At 39.1% G+C, this 14,571-nt stretch overlaps 1 protein-coding gene across 1 annotated transcript in view; it reads right to left on the bottom strand.

Moving 5' to 3' along the window:
• Positions 1-14,571, bottom strand: part of OSTF1 (osteoclast stimulating factor 1) — a 63,754-nt gene that overhangs the window by 8,354 nt on the left and 40,829 nt on the right. Inside the window, exons 3-8 of the mRNA XM_049895214.1 lie at positions 13,364-13,414; positions 9,538-9,601; positions 7,482-7,535; positions 5,717-5,824; positions 4,739-4,788; positions 1,616-1,694 (exon numbers count right to left, since the gene is read on the bottom strand). Coding sequence (XP_049751171.1) covers positions 1,616-1,694; positions 4,739-4,788; positions 5,717-5,824; positions 7,482-7,535; positions 9,538-9,601; positions 13,364-13,414 — 406 coding nt within the window. The remainder of the gene's footprint in view (positions 1-1,615; positions 1,695-4,738; positions 4,789-5,716; positions 5,825-7,481; positions 7,536-9,537; positions 9,602-13,363; positions 13,415-14,571) is intronic.

The raw sequence follows: 14,571 nt of genomic DNA, 5'->3' as shown, positions 1-14,571 counted from the left end.
CAAAAAAGGTATAGTACACAGCAAACGAAATGTACTATGGTAACCAGTGTATGGAAATCCTGGTAGTGTAGTGGTTAAGAGCCACATCTGCTAACCAAAAGGTCAGCAGTTCAAATCCACCAGGTGCTCCTTGGAAAGTTTATGGGGCAGTTCTATTCTACCTATAGGGTCACTCTGATTCGGACCTGGCTTGACAGCAATCGGTTATGGGTTTGACCAATATATGACTAGTTATAGTGAATACACTGTAGTAAATAGTATATGAAAAAGAGTATAAAAATATAGCATTCTTATGTCAAAATCTCTCTCTCCTGAACAGATTCCAGTCTATCCCCTGCTAAGGTTATATGTAAAATTTCATTCTCTCATTGTGTTATGGGTCCAAGACACCTGAGGGTTAACCGTTCTGTGACTACTCATATCTTACATTAAATTATACTTTACATGACTTCTGTCAGGACAGGAAATGTTCAGACACGGTGATGCTAGAGATGAAAAACAGTCATTTCCTCTGTCCCTCTAACCAGCGCTGCCCAAGAGAAATACAATGTGACCCACAAATGTGAACTCTATGCATAATTTTAAACTTTCTAGTAGTCACATTTGCAAAAAGTGAATTTTAATACATTTCATTTAACTCAGTACATCCAAAATGTTATCGCTTCAATATATAATCAATACAAAAATTATCATGGTATTTTACTTTTCTACTAAATTTTTACACATCTTAATCCAGCTGAGCCTCATTTGGGGGGCTCAGTACCACATGTGGCTAGTAGCTGCCGTATTAGTGCAGTTCTAGGCCTACCCTTTTTGGGGGGGCACAGTAGTGGTCCTCACGACCTGGCGCTTACATCACTGACATACTTAAAACCACAAACATTTTCTCTCCTTTGTCCCATGACATTGCTCAGAGGACCCCTGACAGTTCAGCCATATAAGGTATGGCTTGGGGCTTAGGCTTCCTTTGTTAATAGACTTCTGGATCAGGATGTGGTACGGGGTCAGGTGCTCTCTGTGATATGCCTAGCTCTGTGAGGGTTAATTAATACTTGTGGGACAATGGATGGCCAGCCCATAATTTCACTTTTCCCTCTGACTTGGTGTAAAAACAGAATTTAGGCACTCTCATTCATTCTCTGTACATTCAGTACCTGTTCAGCTCAAAGCAGGACATTGTAGCTATAGCATTCTTTCTTATCTACCAAGACTTTCCTGTGAGAACAGGGTCCTCAGCAACTTCACCCATACAGCTTTCTCAGAGAGGGTCTTCCACACACACACACACACACACACACACACACGCACAACTTCATTCAAAAGCCCTTTAATCCTGCAGAAATGTACAGAAAGTCCTTACTAATATTACATATGCAATTTTAAAGCTTACCAAGGTTTTGATTTATACCTAAAAATTTATTCAAATCAACTCCAAGCATCTCATCTCACACGTTATAACAACCATTGTACTGACAGAATGGAGGTTAAAATCCTAGTTTAAGATAAAAAAAAAAAAAGGAGCCTGTTATTCTTCCTGCTATTTCAAATGCTATAATTTGATACAGCCTATTTTTTAAGTTAAGCAGAAGCCAGATAAGCTCAGCACAAGTTTTACCTTTCGCCAGAAGCAACTGGACAATGTCTGCATAACCCTTCCAGGCAGCAGCATGCAAAGCTGTGTCCCCCAACTTGTTCTACGGTGATAAAAAGAGAAAGTAACATTTTTAAAATAGAGAGTGGATTAAAAAAAATACATTGATTTAGGTTTAATCTAGTTAGACCTAAAATGCAAACAAATTTATAAAACCGTATGAAATTCCGAGGAGCACGGGAAAAGAGGCTCAAGTAATAACAGTCATTTTTGGACAAAAGAGAGTGAGATAGAGGAGAAGAAACTGACTCCTGCAGAAGCCTGCAGAGGGAGACACCAGGGAGAAGCAAGCATATTTGCCCCCACAGAAACCTAGCAAGAATCAGGAACTGAAGGGTCCTGGAAACATTGAAGCAGGGATGAGGCATGAGTGTGAAAACAGGGGTACTGGTTAAAAGTGTTTATAAGAAGCAATTAGAAACTCAGGTCGCCTTTCTCTCCCTTTGCTGCCAGGTGAACCAGTAAAGATAGTGGCATCAAGGCAAAGAGCTAAAAAGTTCTCAGTCTCACTGAACAGTAAGACTCCCCTCTTAGTTCCCTCTCCTTGCCCTCCGGCCCCAATGTGTGCAGTCAAACATACACCCCGAGGCAGGAGACTGGATGATGCTTCTCTGGAAAAGCTGAACAACCCCACATGGGAGGAAGAGGGCATACATATAAAACTGACTGGTATTTGGGTGTTGCATAGCAAAACAAGCAGGACCTCACCACCTCACCCTCCAGGGAAGCCCACTAGCCACCAGGCTCCACCAAGCACATGGATCTTCCAATCACACTTAAAAATGAATGGATAGGTAAAGAACTAGGTATTTGAAGAATGCTTCCAATACACAAGGAGAGACCAAAATAAATGGATCTCTGTCCTCTGGTATAGATGCCCTGTATAATTTCCTCCCTTTGAGTGAGGGCGGGGGCAGTGAAAATAATAGGATATTGTTCCCATGATTAGGCTTCTAATCAGTTAACTTGAATTCATCAAAAGGGAGCTTATTCTGGGTGGGCCTGACCTAATCAGGTGAGTCCTGTAAAACAAGGTGAAGAGAGCTGTTTTCCTGCTGGCCTTGAGGGAGAAAGCAGACAGTCATGTTGTAAGCTGCCTGTGGAGAGGGGCTGCCTCTAGAGGCTGAGGGTCTCAGTCCTACAGGCACAAGAAACTGAATTTTGTCAACAACCTGAATGAACTTAGAAGAGGACTCAGGCTCCAAATAAGAACTCGGCCCCAGTCAGCCCCTTGATTTCAGCCTGTGAGATACTGAGCATATAATCTAGCTATACCATGCCTACAATTCTGACCTACAAAAACTTTGAGGTAGATGAGTACTGTTTGAAGTCACTAAGTTTGTGGCAATTTGCTATGCAGCAACAAAACTAATACAGAGCTCTTGGGAGTTAAAAAGACAGTCAAGATAAAACATAAAGATAAAGGTTAGAAAAACTAAGAAAACTGGAGATTCAACCCAAGAGGTCCAACATCCTACTAATAGGCATTCCAGAAACAAAGAAAATGGTCAAATACAAAGTATAAAAGAAATAATACAAGATAATTTTCCAGGCTGAAAGAACTGACCAGAGTCATCAGGAAAAGACACACAGTAAGGCACATAACCATGAGATTTTGTAACACCAAGGATAAAGTGAAGATTTTAAAGTGAGGAAAAGCAGATCACACATGAAAGAATGGGGATCAAAATGGCATCAAAACTCTTAAAAGCAACCCTGACAGTTGGAACACCACAGAGCCACGCCTTCAAAATGCTGAGGGGAATGATTTCCAACCTTCAATTCTGATCAGCCAAATAATCAATCCCAAACTCCCTTCTCTTGGGAATCTGCTTGAAGGATGTGCTCTCAAAAGAAGGGAGTAAACCAAAAGGAAGACACGGGATCCGGAAAACGAGGAGAACCAACACAAGAGGTAAAGGGCCACAGAAACCAACTTGCTGAGATTAGAAAGTGAGGGTGGGAGGCTCCAGGAAGGATGATTCTAGGCAGGTGGAAAGAAAGTAATTATACATTCAGGAAAAGTACGTTAAGAGACTATAAAAGTGTAGGGAAAGGGGGAAGTTTTTGCTTAGGGGGCACTGAGTTTATGTTAACGGTGGTGGAAAGATCTGGAAAAGGATATTGTGGATGGCTGCACAACTTGAAGAATGTAATCAATGTTACTGAATTATACATGTAGAAATTGTGGAGGTGGCGTACATTTTGTTATGTATATTTTAATGACATACACAAAAAAGCTAAAAAAAGTCAATAAGTACAGAAACAAAAAAAAGTTATTTAAGGAAGGAATATAATAGATGACTTGTCTTAGCAGTGAACAATAATTAAATGGTCATAATAATATAAATATTATATAGGAATTTAACCCAAAACTGTGATATGATCACATGTGAAGACCTGTGAAAAGGCTCGGTGCTGGGATGCTGAAGATGAGAGTTGGGAGTCAGTAGGGACAGCTGATGAGCTAAAACCTTCACCTATCATACAGGAAGCAAAGTTGATGTCTCAAGCCAACAAATGACTATGAATTACAAGACAGCTCCATAAGCATATTCGTTAGTAACATGGAGGTAATTAAGCACAAGAAGAAATAACTACATTTTTTACACAAATAATGCACACCTTCTAAGTCTGTTTGCCAATGGCTCCCTTGCCCCTCAAGGTATTTTCATAAGTGTGATATGCTAATTTTTTATTTTTCACAGCAACATGTAAAAAAACCGGCATGGCACTGCTTATGAAAATACCTCGCAGGGGAAGGGTGCAATTGGCCCAACAAACATAGAAGGCATGTATTATTTGCATAAAAATACAGTAAAAACTAAAAGTGGGATATGAGAAGGGGTGAGACAGACATTCTGTGCTTTGTACAATTTGAATTTTAGTGCAGTAGTAATTTTTAAAGTATGGGCTTGTAGTTATTTTGATAAAAAAATTTATAAAAAAATAATAAATGGGAAAAAGCCAGTTCCAAACACCAAGACAGAATTTCACATGCCTGTAAGCTTTACTAGGTGGGTAAGCTGCACTGTATTAAGAGAACAAGGCAGGTGTGCTAAATGCTGGCAGGGTTGGCAGTCTCACCTGTTGGTTCAGTTCAATATTTGGCTGAGTAAATAGCACTTCCACTATATCTGAAATTCAAAGGGAAAAGATAGTTTTTTTTAAAAAGAAAAAGCCTGACAAAATTAGGCATACTAGTTTTAAAAGCAAGGTCTCTTGAGAGGAAGCTTCAACTTTAGTCATTAAGAGAAGATTCTTATAAAACTTTTAAGATCTATGTAAACATAAAAACTTAAAAGATTTAAAAAGTGGAATTATTTATGGAAAAGTTCTTTTTTCCAAAGAGTTTTAGCTACTGCATTTCCACATGACATCTATTATATAAATTAGTACTCATATAACTAAGTTGTGTTACATTCACTAAAATAAAATAGGCTTCTTTTGGGAGGTAGTCATAAATTTCCTTTGGCTATGCTTTTCAATCTTTTGGGCTCTTGGTTTTTCATTGTTAATAAGTTTATTTTGTTGTTGTTGTTGGGATAGGTATAAAATAAAAGAGTGGCAGAGTTTTGGCCAAGCTGAAATACAGCTAGAAATTCAATTTATCATTATTACTGATTATAATAAAGTATCAACCAAATCACTCACTTAAGCAAATGGAAACAGTCTTCCTCCTGAATTTAATAGCTTTCCTTAACTTAAAACATAAATCATAAAATCGTGACTCCTAAAAAGCTAAGGCAGAAGAGCCAATCCTGACCCTTTCTCCTGCAAGGTTAGCTAGCTTTGTTTTCATATCGCTGCTGTTTTCCTGTAACTTTCCTAAGAGAGAAAAAGAAGTTTCCAGTCTTTCAAGTGGGGTAGGTCCATGCAGTGAGGCTGAATGGCCACATTTATACCCAAGTTTTGTAGAGCTTCCAGGAGCAGGGCTTTCGGCTGATGTTCTAAAGAATTTGAAAGGCTGACCAAAGTCTTTTTTCATTTTTGTAAATCTCCCACCTTACGTGAGGCACATTTTCAGCAGCATAGACATTTATGATAATAAACAAAATGTAATACCTGTGTGACCCCCGTGGCAAGCCCAGTACAAGGCAGTGCTTCCAGCTTTGTCCAAGCCATTAACACCAACTCGGTTGTCCAAACACTCTCTCAACCAGCTCAAGTTGCCTGTTTGTAAAAACACAAGAAAAAGGTTTTTATTATTTTCGTCTTGCTTTAAAATCAATTTCATCCTGCACAAATCTTCTTTTGCAATGGATTAATCAGCAAGTCTTCAATTAAGACATGCCCTCTAATGCATTCGTTATGGTACATTCTGACTTGCAGTTTATTAACGGAAACCATTAACATCAATTTTTAATGGTAGGTTAATGGGAAGACTTGCCTAAATGGGCCTACTTAAAGTATTTCTGCTCTGCAAAAAACAAAAAAGAAAAATTGTTTTGTTTTCTTTGTGAAATTCTGCAACTTAGTGAAAAACACTCAAACCTAAAAATAAACAAGCACTGGGTTTTCTGGGGTTTATTGATATTCACAGAGCCCCAGTAGTTCATATTCATATTTAAAATGTACTTCAGTTCTTACAAGAAAAGAACACTAAATAACCACTCAAAGCTGCTTCTCTTAAATATTAATTTAAAATCCTCAGGCTAATGCCCTAAGTATATAGTTTATAAGAAATTTAAAAAATATCGGTTTAGTAGTTCTACTTAGGCCATAATCTAAACCAGCAGTTTCCTTTTGCATGTTCAGATTTCAGAAAGATCTACAGCAGCATTTCTCAACAGCAGCACTATTGACATTTGGAGTCAGATAACTCTTTGTTGTTGGGGGCTGCACTGCAGGATGTTTAACAGCATCCCTGGCCTCTACCCAAAAGATTCCAGTAGCATCCCCCCCACCGAGTCTACAGAAGTTGTCAAATATTCCCAGGGCTTTTTCTTTTTGGGGGGTGGGTAAGGAGCAATCACCTCCAGCTGAGAACTAATGATCTAGAGGCTGAAGCCTAAGGTACAGGCCCATCATCATTTACTTATTCAACCACCCCAGGCTCCTCCCTGTTGTCTATGACAGCTGCCACCTTCTCCTCCTCACACGCACACTTACTTACACAACACCAGCACTCTCCTAAATGCTGTTCCTCCAGGAAGCCTGCACCCTCCTCCCCTCCAGTCAATCACCCGGGCTTCTAGAGCCTGTTTAACTTCAACACACTTCACTTGTTGGGCTTACCATACCATATTGTAATGATCTATAATACACCTCTCTCCCCTGCCAGGCTTTGAGCTCAGGGAGTCACAGTCCAGGCCTTTCCACTTGCCTCTCCCCATTACAGGTAGAACTCACTACTCAAAAGTGTTTGCTGACTGACATTCTAAAATTAAAGTTACACTTACCTCTCTATGGTAACACAAGTCAGAACAGAGATTGCTTCTGAGGGAGGCAGGAATTAATTGGGAAGGGGCACGAGAGAACTTCTGGGGGTGATATAAGTGTTCTAGGTCTTTGAGTGTTGGTTTCATGGCTGTATACAATTGTCAAAAACTCATCAAACTATGGTCATGTGCTGCATAACGTCCCTTTGGGCAACGTGTGACCACATGTAAGGCCATGGTTTTTAATATAATAGGCTTTATGGGTGTTGGATCGTAACTACAGGTTGTATGTAAGTCATACGCTCATAACCCAGGGACTGCCTATATATAACGTGTTCACACAACGTCCAAATCACATAACAGCCTATTTCGCAGAACATATTGTGACATTAAGCGATGCATGACCATGTATACTTAACATCTGTGCATTTAAAAAGAATCACACCCACCTCTTTTTGCAGCTTCATGCAATGGATTGTCAATGGATTCTGCCTGCTCAGCCACTAGATTGAGAAGAAAAAGTATACAGCCAAAGTGAAGAGTGCCAACCAAAAGCTTTCACTGAAGCTACTCACTGGCCAGGGAGTGCCAGGGCCTTCAACATTGTTGTGTTGTTTCCCAGACGTTGTTTGTTTTCAAAATTGCAGAAAACCAAACTGACATTTCCCACGTTAAAAGATGCCGAATTATGTGTTACATGAAAGAGACCAAGCAATAAGGCAATAACACAGCAATTAATTGGAAGGTAAACAAACAATAACAGGTCCATGATTGCCAGTTTACTTATGTGCTTAAAGGACAAGTAAATTTGGAAAAAACACAAAAGAAAGCATTTAGCATTCATTTTTACATTCTGTAAAACACTGTTTCTAAGATGTCTGAAAACAACTGTTTCCCCGTGTGTGGGGGCGGGGGGGGCGGTGGTGGTAGAGGGAGAGGACAGTTTGCTTCCTGTATTCAGAAAGGACAACCAGCATCCTCTAAGGAAGGTATATTCACTGTTGTCCAAGTGAATGAAGGCTGCTCTTCAAATGCTACTTCTGGCCCACCCCCTCCCCACCATTAAAGAGCCATAAGGTAACAATTTCTGGAACACAGGGGAGGGCAGTGGTGGTTTGGTGGGAGAATTTTTGCAGGAGATACCCTACTCCATGCACCCCATGCACAGCCACCACCTGTCAGTGGATGCTTGCATGTTGTTTTGCTGTTGAACAGGTTTCAATGAAGCTTCCAGACTAAGAGGGACTAGGAAGAAAAGCCTGGCAATCTATTTCCAAATGTCAGCCAATGAACACCCTATGAATCACAACAGTCCAATCCTGTTGTGCACAGGGTCGCCACAAGCTGGAGCCCGACTTGATAGCAACTAACAACAACAAAACACAGGTTACCATATCCATGATCAAGGTTGGAAGTGGGGGCCTGATAAAGGTGTATTTGGGATTTCAAAGACTTAGAAGAGTGTAGAAACGTTTAAAGCCTTCCTTGTTGAAGAACAGCACTGCCCTTAGACCAGGGCTGGTGAGGCCCCTGAGCTTTGAAGTGCCTTCTTTGATGTTTTCTAAATCCCCCTCCACTGCTTGGGACTAGTGCTTGATTCCAGCCCTATTGATCTAAGGATTCATCTAATGCTACAGTTGAAAGGGACTTAGAAGTGATGTAAATCCAACCTTCTCATTATACAGACGGAGCCCTGGTGGCACAGTGGTTAAGAACTTGGCTGCTAACGAAAGGGTCGGCAGTTCAAATCCACCAGCCAGTCCTTGGTAACCCAATGGGGTAGTTCTACTCTGTCCTATAGGGTCACTATGAGTTGGAATGGACTCAATGGCAATGGGTTTGGTTTTTTGTTTTTTCATTATACGAATGAGAAAACGGAGTCTCAGAGGTAGTAGTCACATGTCTTAACCAAGGCCCCCTGAAATTAGGAAGTGGCAGAAAAAGAATTAAAACCCAGGCCCCTTGTGTACCTGTGCTCTTTTTACTTTCCTTTGCTGTATTTTTACTTTACTCTGCTAAGTATTTTCGTCTGTTCTATCTTTCAACTGGAAGCAGCTTCAGGGCAGAGGCAAAGCTCCCCCAACTGCAATGATAAGCCATTTAATAAACTTCGCTGCCCCAACATGAATTAACAAGGCTGGGTTCTTTGATCACCAAAGAAAGGGCTATTTAAAGAAACAATCTGTGAGATTTTGTTTAACAGAAAAAAAAAATTAGGTCTAAGAGATGAATGAGGTAAAATCATAAACATTTTCTTGAAAACTCTGAGTTTCTTTCAAGATTATGACATTCTTGAGACTGTGACTTCTACAAGCCAAAGAGTCAGCCAAGGAATCCGGCGGCCATGGCTATTTTATTAATAAGAGGCTCAGGAAAGGGGAAATGTTCAGGACTGGCAATGCCTCCTTTGATTTCTTAGCCATAGCAGCAAGAAGGGCCTCAGGGACCAGATAAAAGAAAGTGAATGAAATCTAGCCAAAGTGACGTGAGTACCGCAACACTTACCATAGTTGCTTGGAATGAGCCCCGTCCTGCCTTTGCACGTGCCTTTCCACCAATTGGTATCACTCTGGTGAAAAAAACAGTTAAATGAACTGGCATTAAATCCAGTTTACATCCAAATCACCTTTAAAACTATCTGGTTCAGAGAGTGTACCTGTTCTACAAAACGTGCATCGGCCCTGCCCACATTAACCAAACTTCTTCACACTTCGGTTATGGTTGGTCATTCCCCTCATCACTAAATTACAAACACACATACATTTGCCTACAAGTCAAATACACTGCATTACAAAGCCTCAACAAGCAAACAAATCAGAGAGATAACATAAAAGAGAAGAACAAAATTGCATTTAGTTTAGACCAGACATAGAATTTTTTTGTCCAGAGTCTATAATTTCTCTTACCTCCTAGATACTTCTTTTTAGGGGGTGGGGGAAGCTCCTATTTTACCTTCCTTTTTTTTTTTGGTTTGTTTGTGTCTTAGTCATCTAGTGCTGCTATAACAGAAATACAAGTGGATGGCTTTAACAAAGAAGTTTATTCTCTCACGGTGAGTAGGCCACAAGTCTAAATTCAGGGTGTCAGCTCCAGGGGAAGCCTTTCTTTCACTCTCTGGCTGCTCTGGAGGAAGGTCCTTGTGATGCGTCAGTCCTTGGGATGCATCAGTCTTCCTCTGGTCTGGGAGCATCTCAGCGCAGGAACCTCAGGTCCAAAGGATGCGCTCTGCTCCCCGCACTGCTTTTTGGTGGTATGAGATCCCTGTGTCTCTCTGCTTGCTTTTCTCTTTTATATCTCAAAAGAGATTGGCTTAAGACACTATCTAATCTTATAGACCTCATCAGTATAACTGCCACTAATCCACCTTATTACATCATAGTGATAAGATTTACAACATACAGGGAGATGACATCAGAAGATAAAATAGTAGACAATCAGACAAACATACAAGGCCGAGTTGACAGATACTTCTGGGGGACACAATTCAATCCATGACAGTTTGTTTGTTTTGGGGGGGAGTGTTGGTAATTTTTTATTTTTATTGTGATAAAATATATATTAAAAGAAAACATTTGCCATTTTAACCAATTTTACTTGTACAATTCAGTATCATAATTACATTCACTATGTTGTACAACCATCACCACTATCCATTTCCAAATGTTTTTCATCACCCTAAAATGAAACTCAGTATCCCTTAAGCAGTAATCCCCCATTTCTCTCTCCCTCCAGTTCTCCCAGTAACCACACAAACTTTTGATTCTATGTATTTGCCTATTACTGATATTTCACATAAGTGGGATCCTACAATATTTGTTCTTTTTGCATCTGTCTTATTTCACTCAGCATAAGATTTTTGAGGTGCACCAATGTTGCAGCATGTTATCTGAACTTTATCTTTACAGAACTTTATTTATCTGAGTAATATTCCATTCGGATAGACCACATTTTGTTTATCCAATTCATCTACTGATGGACACTTGGGCTGTTTACACCTTTTGGCCATTTTGATTAACACAGCAATGAACATTAGTGTACTTTGCTGGGGGGGGGGTTACTTTTTATTATAGAAAAATTCAAAGCTATACAAAAATAAAAAGAATAGTATAACGAACCTACATATTCACATTTCCCAACTGCCCAAATTATTTATGCATTAGTCGGAATTGACTCGACAGTGGGTTTTTGGTAATCTTGTTTCAGATATAGTCCCATCCACAGCTTCTCTCCTCTCCATAAATTCTAGACATAATATTTCATCTATAAATATTCAGTGTATCACAACTTTAATTTTTTTCAACAATTCTTTAATATCATCAAATATCTAGATCAAAACTCAAATTTCCCAAGTATCCCACAACTTGTGACCAAAATACACTGTGACTGATTGACTGATCTGCCTCTTAAGTCTCTTAATACATAGGTTCCCCCTCCTTTTTCTTTCTTTTTTTTTTACTCCTCACAATATATCTACTGGAGAAACCAGTTTGTTTGTCCTACAAAGTTTCCAGCAGTCTGGATGTTGCCCGTTGCATCCCTGTGCTATCACTAAAGATTGTTCCTCTAGTCCCTGTATTGTCTTGAAATCAGTCCTTAGTTCTAGAGGCTTCATTAGATTCGCATCCTTTTTTTTTTTGGTGGGGGGGGAGGACTATTTCATAGATTGTGTCAATCTTTTCCATCAGGAAACACATACTGTCTGATGGTCTCTCTTTTTGTAATGTTAGTTGACACCAACAACTGTTATCTGCATCCATCATTTCAAAAGGGTTGCAAAATGGTAACCTCCTAATTCTATTATTTCTTCTTCATTTAAACAGCTGGAATATTTCCTCAAAGTGAAACTTTCCCTCATCAACTCTCAGGTTATCCAGAGACGCAGTTCATAGAGAAAAGGAAGGATAAATGCCGACTCTTTACCTCACCAGTTTTTAAAATAAAAAGTTGGCTCCCTAGCGGTTCCTCAGGGTGAACAATGTTTTGTTGTTGTTTTCTAAGTATCAACAGGAACTCGTGGATTTAAACATATTTAATGTGTTGCAGTCCTTCACAGTTGTTCTCCTAACTGATGCTCAAACTGTCCCATTTTCAGTCAGTAGGAATCTCTTCAAGTGAGTTCCTGAGTCGTTCCAATGTGATCCTAGTAGTCTTTGGTGGCTTCCTTGCTTTCTAATAGCAAATGTTCCAGGTTTATCTTGTATCTTTGCCGCCTCAGACCTGGTATCAATCATTTCTCAAAGGAGCTTTGTTCCTTTTAGTGGGAAATGACATATTACCAGGTTAGTCATTTTTTTCTAGGCCTTTTCAAAGGACAGGAGCAGGAAATGTTTTTATTTTAGATAACAGACATTATACTTCCAATTCAAATGCAGGACTATAGGGTTTTTACTTACCTTCATCGATTTTACATGTATCTACTTTCTCCATGTGGAAAATCCCAGTTCTCAACATTACTGCCCTGTGACTCATTTGCTCTAAACCACAATACACACGCAACAATCTCAGAAGAGCAGCACCAACACTTCCCCAACAAGATCATGACTGAAAATAGTTCACAGCTTTTTCTTTTTTTTTTTTTGGCAGTTCTATTTGTCCTTCATAGATGTTGAACTAGGGGCGTTCAAATTACTGAGTTTTAACATCACTCGGAATAGTTCCTTTCTGTATGGGTATGCCAAGTGTTGGGGTACAATTAGCTTCATCTGATTCATCTTGCATTTAATTTTTAGGGACCTTTCTTACAATTTAATAACAATGTGAATGTTTACGTGATTTCAAAGTCAAATCTTCAAAACTAGGTATATTATTATTATTTTTTAAATCTATCTTCCATCTATGTATCTATTTATGCTTCCTCTATGAGCCCCTTGCCCCACATAGATAGAACCATTTTTTACATTTTATTTTATGGTTTAATCTTTTGATTTTTTTTTTTTTAATTCAGGCACATAGGTATATGTATATTCTTAGGTAAGTAAGAGCATAATATACATTTTTTTCCACCTTGCTTTTTTTTCACTCAGCAAAATACACTGAAGATTACCCTATAGTAGATTATACATAGACCTCATTTCTTTTATAGCTACCTAATGGTCCATTTGTTGATATACCAAATTTTATTTATTTTCCTACTGATGGATATATGGGCTACTTCCAATCTTATACTATTACAAATTATGCAGAAATGAAGAACTTGTGCATACGTATTTCTATATAATTGCCAGTGTACACCCACATTTAAATAATATACAACGTTACAAGTACAGGAGACAGTCTTATTTTGGACAACTTTTGTTCATATGTAGTATTACAAAATGTTATCTGGACTTACCATGTCAGTAATGTAGATAATATCACCTTCTTCAAAGTATAATTCATCTGGCTAAAAGAGTGAAAAAACAGTTTGACTTCCTGGGATTTTTCATGAATTAGAATATAATGATTATGATAATAATTATATATATTTCCAATCATAAAGTATCTTTCCAGGAAATGCATTTTTATATACTTAAATCAGCACATAAAACAAATAAAAAACATATGTATAAGAAAAAAATGGAACGGTTATCACCGCATCGACTCTGACTCATGGCCACCCCACGTGTCAGAGTTGAACTGTGCGCCATAGGATTTCCAATGGCTGATTTTTCGGAGGTCAATCACCAGGCCTTTCTTCTGATGTACTGTGGGTGGATCCAAACACCCAACCTTTCAGTTAGCAGCTGAGCGCATTAACTATTTGCACCATCCAAGGATAAAACATGAACAGAAAGTTGAATTTTTCCTTTGATGAACTTTCAAGGAATTACATACATAACAAGAACCACCACCCCTCCAACCCACACAAGCATCTTATACTCACTCTTCCACAAGAAAAGCATTTTCATGTCAAAATAAATCATCAATAAAGCTTCTTCCTACTAAAATCCAGTGCCTTCGAGTCGATTCCGACTCATAATGTCCCTATAGGACGGAGTAGAATTGCCCCATTGAGTCTCCAAGAAGTGCCTGGTGGATTCGAACTGCCGACCCTTTGGTTAGCAGCCGTAGCATTTAACCACTACGCCACCATATCTTCCTACTAGGAATTCCAAAAGGTAATACATATCTACTCTTTCGAAAAAGAATAATCATCTAGAATTAAAACCATGACAAATAGCCAGAAACTCGGCTCTCTCCCAAATCATTAGGCCTCAATCCTTAAACTTTTTAATATCAACCTCTGCTATCTGCGTATTTTGAGAAAGCCATTATCATATCACTTCATGTTCAGAGAGAAGGAAGATTTCGTAAAGTGGAGTCATTAATCCATAACTGAACCATCAGTAAGGCTAAAGAGCTGAAAGACAGAAAGCAGTAAATCCAAAAAGTCTAGCGACCATAACAGCTCCAAGGGATTAGTTAATTACACTCAGTTATGCACCCAGCCCTGGACCAGTCAAATGTCGTACAAGCTCTCTGAATAAAGTCAGGCAATTTAATTAAACATCTTTTTTTTCCAGCAGTAGGTAACACCAGCATGACTTTGTGAGGAAACAG

This window comes from Elephas maximus, chromosome 9 (assembly GCF_024166365.1).
Source record: "Elephas maximus indicus isolate mEleMax1 chromosome 9, mEleMax1 primary haplotype, whole genome shotgun sequence".
In the NCBI taxonomy this organism is placed as follows: domain Eukaryota; kingdom Metazoa; phylum Chordata; class Mammalia; order Proboscidea; family Elephantidae; genus Elephas; species Elephas maximus.
This window is presented reverse-complemented; position numbering and strand designations above follow the sequence as displayed.